At 41.8% G+C, this 16,969-nt stretch overlaps 1 protein-coding gene across 1 annotated transcript in view; it reads right to left on the bottom strand.

Annotated features, from left to right (window-relative positions):
* CDC27 (cell division cycle 27) overlaps positions 1-16,969 on the bottom strand; it is a 51,132-nt gene that overhangs the window by 17,330 nt on the left and 16,833 nt on the right. The window contains exons 8-15 of the mRNA XM_075176870.1: positions 12,028-12,139; positions 11,816-11,931; positions 10,334-10,433; positions 8,524-8,731; positions 7,839-8,011; positions 2,982-3,134; positions 2,422-2,630; positions 2,122-2,239 (exon numbers count right to left, since the gene is read on the bottom strand). Coding sequence (XP_075032971.1) covers positions 2,122-2,239; positions 2,422-2,630; positions 2,982-3,134; positions 7,839-8,011; positions 8,524-8,731; positions 10,334-10,433; positions 11,816-11,931; positions 12,028-12,139 — 1,189 coding nt within the window. The remainder of the gene's footprint in view (positions 1-2,121; positions 2,240-2,421; positions 2,631-2,981; positions 3,135-7,838; positions 8,012-8,523; positions 8,732-10,333; positions 10,434-11,815; positions 11,932-12,027; positions 12,140-16,969) is intronic.

A 16,969-nucleotide genomic window follows, 5' to 3' on the forward strand; every position in this document is an offset into this window, starting at 1 on the left:
CCGTTTCTCTGATTCCGTCTGGGGGACACTGCGATCCCTCCCTTCTGTTATTCTTCTGTGTGCTCTTGTTTGACTGCCCTTTTTTCTCCTGGGGCTTTTTAAAACTAACTGGATTGTACAGGAAGAGGCAGGGGGATTGTAGAGGGGAGGGGGTCTATCAGCAGCACTAAAGTTAACTAGTTAGGTGCCAAATTCCAGCTCCCCTCCACAACCCATGGTAAAGCAGTGTCCCCCAGACTGGATGAAAGAGAAATAATCTCTAAAACTAGGGCAGCTATTACAAAAGAAGCCAATCAAAAGTGGTTTCAACTATTTAAAGATAAGGATGGATCACAGCTGTCTAGACCTATTGCCTGTTTAGATTATGAGGCAGCAATGGAAGTTATAGAAAGTGAACTTAGAAAGTGAACTGAGCCCTGAGCCTCTCTTACAGTTTACATTCTTCGGTAGCAACAGTGATGCTAGGCTTATACTGTGTTTGGTTAAAGTGCAAGCAGCAAAGGACAAATTAAGAAGGTCGGACATCAGCCAGACAAAAACACCAGGAACCTCAAAAGTAAATAGTACTCTCAGCCTCAATGTTGTGGAGAATGCCACTTAAGACATTGCAGCAAGGCCACTAAATACAGAAAGCAAATTTGTCATAAGTAATCCTCCAAACACCTAAAAGAAATGATGTACCCTCAATGATGAAAAAAAAAACTAAAAAACAAAAGCAAGAGCAAGCAAAGAAGTAGCTTATTGCGGGAGCACAAAAGAAAAAGGAAGCTGGGGGGGAGTGACACAATTTTGCTTTCTACAGCAAGATCAAAAATTCAAGTGAATACTTCAAGACGTAAAATGCTGAACCTGAAACATCAACGTATTTTGGTGAGTGATCAGTAGTTGATTCAAGTGGTGACCTGAGAATTCAAGCGGGAATTCTAGTGAAGAGAATATAGATAGAGCCATCCACATGGTCGAAACTTTATATGTTAATGAATATGTTATTGTAAAATATGAGTGATTAGAGTTTTATACAAGAGTACTAAAAGATAAAATCCATGACAAAGGTGAAGTGAGCACCATCATCATTTTGGGTATGACTTCTTGAAAGTGGCCTGTGAAAGATGACCGGATATGATACCAAAAGAACATGGTGAAGGAAACAGTATTTGCTTCAAGTTTAACTGGTTCAAGGAGATTTGGAGTATAGTGTTTCAGAAATACTTACATATAGGCAAAAAGATGCCCAATAGCATTTAATCAAATTATCTTGTACTTCAATATTAATCTATTGGAGCATCCTGTACTTCGATCTATGTAAGATGAATTGTTGCCTTTATTTTATTAATGTAAACCATATTGTTCAGTCACAGCACTAGTGTGTTCATTTGCTGACTTTGTCTGTTCATCACTTAATTTCAGTACCTCTCCTGGTTTTTGGTTGTAAATTCTAACAATTACTTCAATCTTTAAACAAAAATTGTATCTAAAAGTAGACGTGGTGATGATGATGTCTCAAAATTGTTTTTATGTTGTTTATTCTACATATACAATCCACTTAAACAAGAGAATCCCTGAACCATTCATTCAGTCACTGGATGATTCACCATAACTGTATTTTGCGCACTACATTTGTTGAATCCAAATATCGCCAAAGACCTCAAACCAAATCCTGGTTTTAGTGCATCCTTAATTAGATGTCTTCTCTGAAGTCTGGGACCATAAAAAAAACCACAAGGCGGCAGGTGACTTCTTTTATCCTTTATTATCAGTCACTAATCAGTTAGTTATAGTTAAAACAGAGGCAACACAAAATCGGATTTCTCTATTAGGAGCCCCAAACCGAATATTCTAAAGAACACACACCTGGGGGTAAAAAGTATTAATCTGTGAGTTCTGCAACTCACCAATATTCAGCAACTGACAGCTAAATTTAAATTGCTTATATCTTTAAGGGCTAGATTTGCCCTTAAAGACATTGCAGTTTTAAATTCAACTATCACAGCCGGCGGATATCAACAAGTTGCAGAACTCACTTATTAATACATTTAACCTCCGAAGTCACCTTAAAATTCTGGGACCATGAAAATGAACCTGACTCTTGTTTTCCAGGAAAACTGGAGAGGTGAAACTTACCACTCCTATATGACACAGCAGCACTGAACTTTGAGGGTTGATATCGAGTGCTTTCTGGAAATGCATCTCTGCCAAACTGAACTTTTCCTGCTTGTAGTAAATCATTCCAAGACCATACCTGTGGCAAGGAGACATGGGGAATTAGGTTAATCGCTCTGTGGACATGTAATTGATTTGGTCATCATCTATACAGAGACAGAACATATGCCTTACTGCAGCACTGTCATGATTATAATGGTGCAGCTCAATTGCCCCGACGATACAATAATTTATTAGGTAGTTAAAGAAGGTGGGTCTCACCATGCATTGTAGTGTCTGGGATTTACACGGATGGCGTTCCTGAAGCAGGCAAGTGCTTTGTCCAGCTCCTCGGTTAGTACAAATTCGTGACCCAGGAGCGTGAAGGCATATGCATAGCCAGGATCCACCTGAATAGCCCGCTGGAAGAACTTAATGGCAATGTCATGTTCCCTTTGCAGACTGAAACAGTTCCCGGCAGCACACCAAGCCTGAAATTAGAGATTGGAACTAGCAGAAATGCTGGATAACCCTGTCCCAACCTTCTCAATTACTAAAACTCATGTTAGACTCTCAGCCCAGATATTCTCTTATACTATATTTTCAACTGCATTTGTACTTAGTTCCTCTCTTGGTTACATCTCTGAGGTTAGGCTCTATGGCATTTGATTAACTACTGGCTGACCGGGCACGCTGGAATTTATACTTCATAAACAGCTGCAAAGTTACAGAGTTCTTGACTGTGTGAGCCCCAAACATGCGTTTTTTTCTGGTCATGCAGAACCTTCACATGTCCCTTCCCCCAAAATACAGTCTCCTACTTTACAAACAAAATAAAATACCTCTGGTGAATTTTTGTCCATATCTGTGAGGTCCTTGGAAAGTACAGACAGTGCAACATCCTTCTGTAAATGCCAGAGTGTGGTGGAGTAGATCTCCATGCCCTCAACACGGTAGTTTTCAATCCTGCGCACCTCAGAGAACACACGCTCAGCCTGCACAAAAGGAAGTACTGGCACTTACACAATATGGGAGAGACAAAATTTAACCTAAAATGTTAAAAGTTACATTTAGACCAAAGGGCTATTTATAGGGGAAGAATAGTCCAGAAAGTGAAACCTAAGACAACCAGAAAAATACAACTAAAGGCGCGAATAAAGTAACTCAAATACCAATGAGGAAATAAATTGGCTAAAGGTATTAAGTATTTAGATACTTTGTAAATGATTTTACATCCTGCTGCAAACTCTAAAAGTGTTTTTTCCTTTAATAACTGTATATAAATATCATCATCAGCATCTGCAGACACATGGGGTGTCATTTATAACGGGGCCCTAAACAAAATAGACAATATTATAGGTCAACACAAACAAAAACAAAACAAAAAACAAAGTCCCCCCTAAGGGAGGGACTGCTCGATTACGGCTGCATGCAAAACCTTACGGCCAAAGCTAGCATCCTGAGATGCAAAACCCTGTAAAATTTGACAGAAGTGTGGACAGACGACCACGTAGCTGCCCTGCACAGGTGTTCAGCTGAAGCTCCATGACGCGCCAGCAAAGAGGCACCTTCTGCCCTGGTTGAATGAGCACACAAACCGGGCTAAAGACACCTTAGAGGCAGGCCAACCACGCCTGTGTGCATCATACAACACAAAAAGATCTGTGGCTTTGCGATATGAGGGCTACGTAACACTTAACGGCCCTAACCACGTCTAACAATAGCAAGGACCAATCTAAAGACCTAGACTTCGGAGTGAAAGCAGGAACTACCATTTCTTGATTAAAGTGAAAACGAGAAACAACTTTAGGCCCAAAGGAGGGCTTGGTACAAAGTACCACCCGATTCTCATGGAAAACAAAGAAGGGGGAACACAAGACAAAGCCCCCGACTCGGATACTCGCTGTGCCGAAGACACTGCCAGCAGAAATGCCACCTTCCAAGTGAGATATCGAAGGTCCATCAAGTCTAAAGATTCAAATAGTTGTTGGACCAAAGCCTGAAGAACCAGATTCAGATCCCATGTTTCCACCGGGTGTATAAACGAGAGAAGATTGTGAAGCGCTCCCTGTAGAAAAATGTGAACTTCTGGCAAAAGAACCAACCTGCACTGGAAGTAAATAGACAGAGCGGAAACTTGCATCTTCAAGGAGGCTAAATGTAATCCTTTGTCTAAACCGGCCTGAAAGAAGGCTAGTAACCTGGAAAGGTTAAACCGTGACGTGTGAAATTGGCGAGTTTCACACCAAAGAACACAAGTCTTCCAGATTCTGTAACAATTTTTCGAGGAAGATGGCTTTATGGCTTTGATTATAGTTTTCACAACTGCTGATGAAAACACTTTAGCTGTCAAAATCATGGTTTCATTAGCCACGCCATCAAAGCCAACCGACCTAATGAGTGGCATCGAAGAGGACCTTGAGTGAGTAGGTCTGGAAGAAGAGGCAATCGAGATTGGGGTTGTATTGCCATTCCCAGAAGGTCAGCGTATCAAGCTCGATGCGGCCAGTCTGCGGTTACCAGTATGGCCAGTTCCCTCTTCAGCTTCTTGAGAACCCTTGGGAGCATTGGAAGAGGAGGGAATAAATAGACTAGGTAAAACTTCATGGAACTGCCATGGCGTCCACGAATCCTGCTGCGGGATCCTTGTATTTTGCGCAGAAGAGCAACTTCGTTCAAGCGTGACACCACGAGAGCTATCTCTGGACAACCCCACCGTTGAAATAGGAGAACACATCCTGATGTAGAGACCATTCTCCTGGGTGAACCTTGTAGCGGCTGAGAAAATCTGCTTCCCAGTTTTCCACAGCGGGAATATAGATTGCTGAAATGACATGAATGTGTTGTTCCGCTCACAACATTATCCTGTTGGATTCTTTCATGGCTCTGGCACTGTGGTGACAGCTGTCCACTCCCATATTTGAAAGGATCGGCCTCTGGAGAAGTGAGACCTGAGCAGCCAACAGGCAAGGAACGGTCTTATAGGAAAGGAAAGACTGATCATCTGTCTGTCCTGTAGTAAATGGGACTTTGACCATTTTCGCAGTAGTTCCCACTGAAAAGCTCTCGAATGGAACAGAGCATAGGTTACTACTTCGAATACTGAAACCATTGTGCCAAGCAGCTTCTTACAGCTCTGGAAAAAGACTTCTCTTTTCTTCAAGATTTCCCTGTTTTGTTTTGTATTGAGTGAATCTTGTCCTCGGGGAGAAATACCTTCCGACACCTGGGGGTAAATGTATCAAAGTCCGGTTTTTTCATCTCGCGGGAGATTGGCGACTTTGCATGTAAAATTTAAAGCGGCGCTGGCTTGTAAAGGCAAACTTGCCTTTACAAGCCATCGTAGCTTTAAATTTTACATGCAAAGTCGCCGATCTCCCGCGAGATGAAAAAAAACAGACAGCTGGTATTAGGGAGGCCTTTGGTCGATTTATTATTCAACCACGAGCTTCTAAGAAGGATATAGAGTTGTTTGAAGATGCAGGGATAGAATTTCGTAAGCAGGAGCTTTGAGAAGATCGTCTGAGTAAGGTATTCTGTGATACCCTGAGAACAGAGACTGGATGCCATGACTGCCATCACCTTGGTGAAAAACCTTGGTGCAGTGGCTAGACCAAAGGGTAAAGCCCTGAATTGGTAATGGTCTTCTTGTATGGTAAATTGTATTAAACGCTAATGCCCCTGCCATATGGGAACATGAAGATAAGCGTCCTTTATGACCAGGGTAGCCAAGAATTTTCTCTGTTCTATGGTCGCAATGATCCACCTGAGGTACTCCATTTTGAATTTTAGTACTCTGACCTGAAGATTGAGAGATTTTGAAATTTAGGATTGGTCTGAGAGAGCATTACGGCTTCCCTACAAGGAAGATGTTTGAATAAAACCCCAAATCTCTTTCTACTGGTGGAACTTGAATAATTACCCCCGACTCCAACAGGTTGTGGATCACAACTTGCAGAGCCCAGCATCAGAGCCCATAGGTTTGGGGGCCAGAGGTGAAATATTGATTGCGAGGCAAATGGGTCAGATCTATGATATATCCCCACGTGACAATGCATCTGATCCAGGGGTTGGTTGATAAATCTAGCCATTTGTCCTGGAATACAAGACGACGTGCTCCCACCACATTGCTGTGGTTTGGAGTCGCTTCATGCAGAGGCCGACTCGGTTGGCTTGGAATTTCCGTGTCTAGAGGAACCACGGCCCCTGCAAAAATGACCTCTTGGAGGAGCATTTGACTGCCCTCTGGCTGGGAAAGTCTTTGTCTTGCTAAAGGGACAAAAGGATCGAAACTTAGGATTTTTAGGTTTGGCCTGGGTAACTGGCAGAAAGGAGCTCTTGCCTCCCATTGCTTCAGATATGAGCTGGTCTAATCTAGCTCCAAATAGGGACACTCCATCAAATGGGACCGCTTCTAGTGTGCGTTTAAAATCCGCGTCCGCGGACCAAGATTACAGCCACAAGGAACGTCTAGCATAATGTTTGCCAAAAGCTTGGCGGTAATAGAACCAACATCTTAGCCTTATGGAAGGCTGAGAGGTTTGTCAGCAGCTCTGCATGTTCCCTCAGAAGTAGCTGCTGTTTTTCCCGGGCAGTTGCTTTGGCTCCTCTAGGAGAGTTCAACATGTCTTTGCAGGTGGGGGAGCTCTTTTACTAGCTCTCTCCGTCCTGCACATCTGCTCCATTTTATTTTTGTAGAATGTAGGCCTTGGTGATTTACTGCCTCTTCAACAGATAGTAATCGCTAAATACTTATTCCTCTGGCTACTTTAGCAGCTGCTGCGTTTTAGCAAAGTTCCCCCCTCCTTTTTCCGAGGAGGGGAATGGCAGCATCCTATGCCGAATACCGGCACTCTCTACCACACGTGATAGCGGTGGTAATCGAGTAAAGATCAGTGTGACAGCGGCTTAAAAGCCACCTCTCACTGAGAAAAGGGGAGAAACTAACAATTCTACCACTGTCAGTAAGAGTCATCCGACTCTCACTGTTGCCCCCTTTCCCTGAACTAGTGTGCTCTGTATTGGACAGAGCACACTTCTATAAAGAATATAATTAGTTAAATAAATTAGCAAAAACTATGGGAAATAACCCCAACTCTCTTAGGCACTGAACAAAAACTGAAGAGGCTACAGAGGGGTTGCAGAGGGGAGGGGGTTTGTCAGCATGATACAACAGGTTAAATAGTAAAGTGCCAAACTTCACTCCCCTCACACAAACCCACGGTAGCAGTGACCCCAAGATGGGATGAAAGAGAAATATATATATTATATATATATATATATATATATATATATATATATATATATATATATATATATATATATATATATAGAGCCCATAAGTAAAAGTAACACCACATCTAACAGAACAGCGGTAAGAACAGACAAGACGCTGATTAAAAGATGGGATCCCAATTTCTTACAACAAACTTAATTCACATTTATGAATGTTACTGCTGTTTTTCACTCAAAACCTTATAGAACCTTATTCAACATAATGCTTTGGCAAGAACAATTATTCAATTAAAACCTCAGTCAAATATAAACGTAGCAGCCACATATTCCGCTCTTCCAACCTTGCACTCTAAAAAAATGCATTCTAGAAAAACCTACAATGCATTCCAAGCCATACTGTATGACTTCATTGTGGTATCACAATATCACAAACAAGTTGCAGAAGGAAAAGAGTTAGCCCTTACCTGCAAATACTCTGCCAGCTCGAAATAGGCTCTGCCGATCTGACATAATACCCAGCCTGTATTGTAGTGGTGGGAAGGGAGGTGGCTTAGGATATTGATAGCCTCTTTGCAGTTATAGGAGCACAAGGCCACGTAACCTTTTCCCATGTCCCTCAAGAGGCTCATTAAACCTTCTGAGAAAAGAGAATGGAGAAAGATGTGAAAATATCCAATGTTACCCAATACATTATTTTTGCCTTTCAGCAATGTGGAATCATGGGCACTCTATCCAAACCCTAGGTGGCCCAACTAGTCTGCACTCGCAGACCTTGAAAATCTTAGCCCTAAGCCAACAACTCCCTCCCCTCAAATATTATGTGCTTCCACTCCATTCCCAAACTAGTACCATTCATTTAAAGCATATCTCCCAACAGTCTAGATGCTACCACCCGGGATCCCCTCCCTTCTACTCTTTACATCCTAATATCTATCTTAAATGTACCCAACAGGCCCCGCCCCCAAATAAGGAAATCCTGGCCCTTGCCGTTTCTCCACCATGACAGTGCATTCATCTGTGACACCACTCCTCTACCCAAGTTTCTCTGCACAGGGTTAATGTCTCTAAAAGGAAGCACGACTTTATGTTTCAGGATACGCAGCAAGTAATTCAAGAACCCACACACTACTCTAGGAGAGGATTCCTTACCTGCTGCTGCTTTTTGTATAGTCAGTGCCTGGATCTGAGGGCCCACACTGGAGATCTTGCCTTCAGAGATGATCGAGGAATCCAGCTTGCTTATTTCCAGACTCTCATTCAAATTAGTCTGAGTGACACCACTTTTGTTTGTTTTGCTTTTGGTTTTACGATTAGGAATTTTGGGTGGAAATTTCATTTTCAGCTTTTTACTGTTCTCCTGCAACAGTGGAACCAATCTTACAATGAACAAACATTTAATCTATAACACACTCTAGTCCATCTTACAGCAAGCAAACATTGAAACATGTAGTGTTACATTTAACCCTTTACTGCCAAAGATCTCTATCAATTTTGCACATCAATTGGCCAAATCAAATTTCATGTTAGGCACTGCCATTTATGACTGGACCTTTTAACTGCCTAATTTATCCCAAGACACTTAATATAAATATTTTTTCAGGACAAACAGGGCTTTCTTGCTAAAATTATAGGGTAAAAGTGTGCTCAAAATTGCTCTTAGCCAATAATGAAATCCCTCCTATTTTATTAGATATAAACATACCCCTAAATTGATCATAGGTACCAATAATATTCAAATAAGCTATTATTTTCTTCCCCTATAGGAACAATTTTTGTTTTATTTGTTATTACAAGAAAACTTATCAACATGCCATAACACAAGTTTAGAACTTACAGACATTTAAGCTTATGTTCATAAAAATCGGTGATGGGCAACAGATGTCCTTAGGGCAACATGCCTCTTATTTGATTAATTGTATTGTTCTAACCCATTATCGAGATTAAGGATTATGTGCGGTCCTTTTGAAGGCTAAAGGGCCACCCATGCAGCTGCTGAAGTGCATCATGTTGCCCGTCACTGATGTAAATGTATGTTACAATAGGGGATGCAATGGGCGAGTGAGTTGATCTGGGCCTTAGAAAAGTCTTCCCCTCTTGCGTTGAAGGGAATCCCTGATTACATTTCAAACCAGAATTAGCTTCAATGGCATGGCACATATTAATTTAAAGGCGATCAGGAAGGGAACAGATGACAGGTTGCCCACTCACTATGATTAAGAACATTGCTGCATCAGCCTGCAGATGTAAAGATAATCTTTACATCCTAGACTTGGAACAGATGGCAGTCAAAGGGTGCTATATTGGACTTTCATGCTAAACTAATCCAAGCAAAATTAGTGAAATAAGCCTAAATTACACCAAAATCTGTTTGGTATAGGTGCAGCAAATGTCACATAAGACCATTATTGTCTCAGGTTTTGATTGATAATTCTTGTTAAGCTTTCACTATAAAGACAAAATAATTTTGCTTTCTTTTTTTTTTTAAAAAAAATGTGCCCATGTGGAAGGTGGTGTAAAATAAGTTACAAGTATTGTTAAATTAACTGTGCTACTAATGGATTTTCATTAAAGTAAAAGCTCAAGTATCCAAAAGATACAGCTAACGTCACTGCCCAACGCAAGTCTCAAGCCATATCTTAGCGCCAGCTGCATCTGCCCTCTATTGCAGGTCTGGAGATATATCCATATGATCGGTCATGGCTCAGCCTCTGGTATAATACCAGAGACAATTCAACTTTATTGGCATTAGTATAAACATAAGGAATGCCCTGTAAAGGACACCAGACAGTTTCTACTAAACATTTATGCAAGTTTACTAAATTAAGACCACAACTTTTTTTTTCTACTTAATATGCATAGATTAGATAAATCTAACAAATCTCATACTAGCTTCTCTTAAAATCAAAACACTTAAAATTTCTGTCATTAAAGAATCCCAGCAAAAAAAAAAAAATCTTACCTTCGTGGTAGAGCTGTCACTTGTGAAAAGCCGGGAGCTACGTCGTGGTAATGCGTTAGGAGGGGCTGCTATTGTTGGGCTCAATACCTGGGGCGTAGTGCTAAGGAAGAGAAAACACACAAAATAATAAGGGAGATAAAGACATTATTTGACCTATCTGTCCACATTAAAGAAAGTTCAATATGATAATACAGCATGAACACTTTGTTGAAACAACTTCCACACTTTTCTACGCAGGCTGATAAGGAGGTAGCACCTGCCTGTTACAAATGGTGGATCACATTTTTGCCGATGGCCAAAAACTAGGCAGGGCCAAAAAGTCCCTATGCTCATTACACTGAAAATAAAAAATAAATTAAAAAAATTATCTCACGACAGCAATAAAATAAAAAAAGCAAAAGCACAGTTTGTAAGAGCAGAATCACTGCTATCGCGGGTCACTTAAGTGAATGGAAAATGCTACTTTTCCAGTCACACGAAAGTGGTTCATGTCTGAAGACCTTACACGCTGTGTATTTAGAGCCGAGGCAATCATGCCTAGAAAGCTTACAATTCAACTATCAAAATGTCATTTGGGAGCCAATAGAAAGTACTCACTGGCCACTGTACAATAACCCAAATGTACACCTGTAGATGATACTCTATTTACTGTAATAGGCCCAGGTTAAAATTTCCTAAGAAACAAAAACTAGGATTGACTGAAAAATACAGAACCACAATTTCGATTAGTTCACCTGTGTTCTTTTTTTTTTTTTTTTGATGCCTGTTCTACTAGGAGAAACCATGGTTTATTCTATTATAAATGAACTCTGTTGAGCTCCAAGAGCCGGGTGGCAAGTAAAAATAGCCGGGTGGAACACCCGGAAAATAGGTGTTGGGGAGAACCCTGACATCATGTTTACCTATCATTTCCCAATGCACAAATGTAGTATTTTTGCAATAACTTTTTGAAATGGTCCATGTTTTTCCTTTTTATTGCAGAATACAATCATGAAATGATTGAATATACTATGAGTCAGCTTGCCAGAACCTTAATGGAGGTATAATAATCTTCCAGGCAATTCACAGAATTCCCGCCCTTAAAATTAGGTGAAACCAGCAGTCAGAAATCTTAGACCTGTGTTCCACACCCTGCATAGAAAAAAAGAAATCTATAATATAACTGTAAATCAAATATTAATTTGATGTCTTCTACGAAAATCTCTTGTTGGCACATCAATAAAATTGGATCTTATAATAAGACTGACCATGTAATGTTTGCCAATAATTCCACTTCTGATATTTAACAGAGGGGTAAACCCCAAAATATCTTCATTTCTCCACAAAAGAATTGCAATATACCGTATCGATTTCAAAGAGAGAAAACCATTCTACTACTCTCGTACTTAATCCTGGCATTTCCCCTCCTATGACTTGACAACCCTGGCAACCAGTAGCGAAATGCATGTGTGTTTTTTCTCTCTAACTTTTTTATAATCATACCTGGTCTGAGGTCCAGAGCCCTGGGTCTGTACAAGAAGAACAGGGGTCACATCTCGGCTGTTGCCACTTTGTGAGAATACTGACTTTGTTCCTGCTTGGCTGATTCTGGTCACAGACTGGGAAGGATAAATAGAAATAGGTCAGTGAGAATTAAACCAACGAGGGCAAACGTGACAAGGAAAAGTAGTGTTACAATTGGAGGTATTACTGACCTTCTTAGCAGGAGTACCAGAAGATGGCACATCAAGGACACAAGAGGAGTTGTAGGTTTGTAAATATGACCCATCTCCTGGGCTTGGGGTTTCTAGTGGCAAAATCCCAAAACTGACAAATATATAAAAGAAATAAATAAGTATAGTCATCTGAAAGGATTTAAATTCACAGCAGAACGCAATCACAAAAACACACACACACCCGAATTCAGCCTTTCTGGAAATCAACTGTTTCTGCGTGTGTTTTTTTTTTTTTTTTTTGAAGTTCTGTTCTAAACACAGTGGGCCTCATATGGAGGCAGGAGCAAAAAAAAATAAAATAAAATAAAAAAAAACCCAAACAGTGCAAGTTTGCAAGTTTTTAATGCAGGGAAAAAGGAGGATGGTTGTACTTACTTTAAATCCATTTCTCAAATTCCATTTGGGGGACACCGTTTCCTTGGGTTATAGAGGGCTCACTGGAGTAGGCAGCACTTCAAAAGCTATTTGGAACCTCTCTCTCTACACCCATCCACCACTAGCCAACCATTCATTTATTTTATTTACTAAAAACACAATAGGATAGGACATGATCTCAACGGATACAACGCTTCAATGATTGCTGGGACATACCTTTTTGCCCAACGCATAACCTGATAATTTATGTACAGTATAGCAGTGGAGCTGACCGTCTGGATGCAAAACGGCCTGCCCCTTAGGAGGTACTGAGCTTGTAGATTAGCGTTTAACACCACTCGGTGCTCAAGAATGTTTATGGGGAGCTTTGTTTCAACTTTGTACCAAAGTCCCTGTAGTTGGAGGTTCAGAGTCACTGTTTCCTAACCTAGTAAGCTGGAATCTGTGGTCACTATGGTCCTGCTGCAAAAGAAGTATAGACAACCCTTGATGAGATCAGCCATCAAAAAAAAAAAAAAAAAAAAAAGAAGGGACAGACTGGTCAGTGGTGACAATTGAAGTGAAGAACTGTGTTGCCAAGTGTGGGTTGGACCTAGACCACCTGGCCAGAAAAATCCTGGAGTGGAAGTGTACAAACTGCATTGCTTTGAAAGAAGATTTCATTTTTCTCTATAAGTATTATGCAATAGAGAACAGATTACCATGGGAAGGGCTGTGATGCCATCCTTAGGACATGGGGATATACATCTTTAATGTCCATGAAAGCAAGAAATTTGTCAAGCTCCAATGACTCCATATTGATCCTGTCCACCTGCGGATGAGTTTAGAGATTGCATATTAAACACGGGCAGAAGAGTTTTTGGATTAGAAATATGTTGGTAATAACAACCCAAACCCTTTTGCACTTTTGGGACTGGCATAATCACTCCCAACAATAGGGACTGAATGGTCATCTGAAGGGCAGACCTCCTTGTCCAGTCTTTTGGAAGTGCTGTGGAGAATAAATACCTTGGTGGAGGCCCCAAGAGTTCAAAGACTTATCAACTTTCTATAATGCCTATGATCCACATATCCCAAAATAGCAATAAGCAGGTTCCCACCAGACTTATGGGTGGACGACGACGACAAGCCAGTCATGCAGTCTGCTTTTCAGCAGGCTTGGGGGCTGGGAGTTTTCCACATGGGCAGTCACCAAAGGAGCAGTCAGGCTTGGTCAGGCAGTGGAATGGCCCACTGAAGACAAAAATGTCTAGACCTTCAGTTTTGGAGCATTCACAGGGGGAGAAAAGTCCTTCCCCTCCTGTGGACCGAGAGATAATGCTGTCCAATTACGGACCAAATAGAGCACTCCACTTGGAAGAGTAATGCTTCCACAGCATCTGCCTCTGCCACCCAGGACTAAGCCAAACATTGCGTCTGGCAGAGCTTCTGGATAGAATACATGCATACAGGACTGTTACTAAAATACTCTGCAGCTTCCCATCACTTGGTCCAGCAACATTTTTGAACTTGGTGTTTTAGATTGCAAGCTCTCACCAATCTGCTAAGTTCACTTTTCAAGCGCTTTGTTTACCCTAGACCTAGCACAATGAGTTAAGCTCATTACGTATCGGAGCTTCTAATGTGTAGAAGCAGTTTGCGACGGTCCTGCACTTTTTTTTTTATTTTCCTTCAATCAAGTAAGAAGAATCGTGGATATTACAAGTATGGGGCCCCCCTGGCTGAAGAACAGAAGACTGCAATCAACAATGGGGTCCCCCTGGCCAGAAGAACAGAAGACATTACAAGCAGGACTTTTGGAATTACAAATTTATTGTGGACTTTGGCGACAATCATTTTTGGATTGAAAGCTGCTGACAACAGAAGAAAACGTCATGTGGTGTAAATGAGGGTGTTTACTGTCATTGTGGGTTTATTATTGTTAATAAATGTTAGTGGTTTTAACAAGGGTGTTGTGGATTTGTAAACATTTTTGGTTTGTGGAACTAGAGGTCCCAGCCAGCCGTGGGTGTCAGGGCATGTTGGCACTTGTGGTTCTCAAAGTGCCAACATGCCCTGGCTGCCATGGGTATGCTGGTGCTTGTAGTTATACAAGTAGCAGCATGCCCACACTATTTAGGGCACCCGGGCTGGCTGGGACTTGTAGTTACACACACAAAAAAAAAAAACAACGGACGCGGTTTTGTTACTACTTATATCGCCATTACCCTACACCCAACGCCCTGGGGTGTAGGAAGAGCCCTAGTGCTATCAGCACTGGGCTGGATGTCCCTAGGAGGGGGGGGGGGGGGGGGGGCCTGCTCATTTTTTTCAGCAGACCCCAATACCTAGGGAATCCAGCCCAGCGCTGAACAACTTAGGGTTGGTTAGTCATTATGGCAGGGGGACCCTTGCCGCGTCTCCCCCTGCTATAGTGCCACCAACCCCGGCTGGTTTGCCTAGTGCTGGCTCCGTGAAAATAGGGGGGGGGGGACCCCATGCAAAATTTTTCCCCGATTTTCACGAAACCAGTAGTAGTCTTGCAGCACTAGGGTTAAGACTGAATAGAGGGGGGACCCCACACTTTTTTTTTTAAACTTTTATTTATTGAATACAGCTGCCAGAGCTCCGACAGTATGACAAGCAGTGTAACAACGATGTGTTTATACAACACGCTGCTAGCAAGCAGCATGTTGTATCTGGCATGTTTTAAAGCAAACTCTCCTGAGTTTGCTTAATCGCAGCTTCATACATTTGAGACTTGTATAGCTACAGTGGCAAACAGTCGGGAGTTTGATCTCTAGCGATATTGAAAATAGCGATTTTGACAGAAGCACAACTCTGGCGATTTTACATGAAATCTCAGCTTCATATATCTGAGAGTTTCAACTCTCCCGAGAAAATAAAATCGCTGGATTTGCAAAATCGCACCTTGATACATTTACCCCCTAATGACCTTTAGGGATACAAGTTGCCATCCTAAAATTCAGAGTTCTGTGTATTTTGTCCCAAAACAATGATAACTTACAGCAGGTCCACCATATATGATAGAAAGTTGCCGCGTGTCCACAATTCCTCCAGCAGGCTGGCTCCACTGTGAGAATCATTTTATTCAACTTATCGGGAATACAGTACCAACGATAGTACTCTTTGTAAACAATTTCCTTGATAAGAGTAGAAACTGAAGTACGGGATATTCTGTCCCTGACCTCCTGCCTGGTCTCGTCGACAGGGGTAGGGACAGGATTCGCCTCCCATTCAAGTTCATATCTGCAATGAGGTTCTGTGGACGAGCCTAGGAGTATATTAAAGATTGATGAGATCATGCCCTGTCCAAAAGGATTTCATGGGCAGATTAACTGAAATAGGGTTAGTGAGCGGAAGACAAAGTGGGGGATAGGGAGATTGAACTAAATGTCGAATTTGAAGGTACTCAAAGAATTTCATATTTAACAGGGGATACTTTTGCCTAAGAAAATCTAGTGAATCCAGGCGTGAGCTGCCGGTGGGATTTGCAATACATAGAATACATGTGTTGTACCAATGCACAGAGTATACATGTGGGAACAGGGGATTCTCCCATATCTGGGAAATATTAGTAGAGATTGAGTTTATGAGCACATGTGTCCCTCACTTTTAAAATCTGAGGGAAGGCAAGATATGAAGATTGATATGCTTACGGAGATTTGGGAAATCCCCATTTGGAGGAGAGGGCAAAGAAGTAGATTATTACTCACCGCAAAATCAATTTCTCTGACTCCATTGGGGGACACTGCGATCTATGTAAAACCGCAGGGCCCGGACCCCATCCAGCCAATGTATAAAGTCTTCTGGAGAGGTTTGGGGAGAGTGGAAAGTAGGTACCACAATTTCCTGATTTAAATGAAACCTGGATACTATCTTTGGAATGAAAGGCTTAGTACGCAGAACCGCTATGTCGTCATGGAAGATTAGAAATGGAGGGTCACAGCAAAGCGCTCCCAATTCCGAAACTCTACGAGCTGAGGCGATCGCTAAGAGGAACGCCGTTTTCCAAGCTAGATTTTGTAAATCCACTGACTCTAGAGGTTCAAATGGCAGCTTGGTAAGTGCATTGAGCACCAAATTGAAGTCCCAAGGCTCCACAGGGTGAGTGAAGGGAGGCTGCACATGCAGAACCCCCTAAAGGAAAATCTGAAAGTCTCTACAGACAGCTTGTTTAGGCTGTAAATAAACAGAGCGCAGAGACTTGAACCTTAAGTGACGCTAGACGTAGCCCCTTATCGAGGCTGGCCTGTAGGAAGGATAACAGGCGGGTAAGGCTAAATATAGATGTGTGGAATCTGCTGGATTCACACCAACCTATGTATGTCTTCCAAATTTTATGATATATGGCTGAGGAAGATGGTTTTCTTGCCTTGATGAGGGTAAGATAACCAATAACCTCCGGCGAGAAGCCTTTTTCCCAATGGATTAAAGTTTTAACAGCCATGCTGTCAAAGCCAGACGATCTAAAGATTGGCAGCGAAGCGGTTCCTGAACTAGCAGATCTGGGCGTATTGGTAGACGGAATGGGGGTGATGCTGCC

This window comes from Mixophyes fleayi, chromosome 6 (genome assembly GCF_038048845.1).
Source record: "Mixophyes fleayi isolate aMixFle1 chromosome 6, aMixFle1.hap1, whole genome shotgun sequence".
Lineage (NCBI taxonomy): Eukaryota > Metazoa > Chordata > Amphibia > Anura > Limnodynastidae > Mixophyes > Mixophyes fleayi.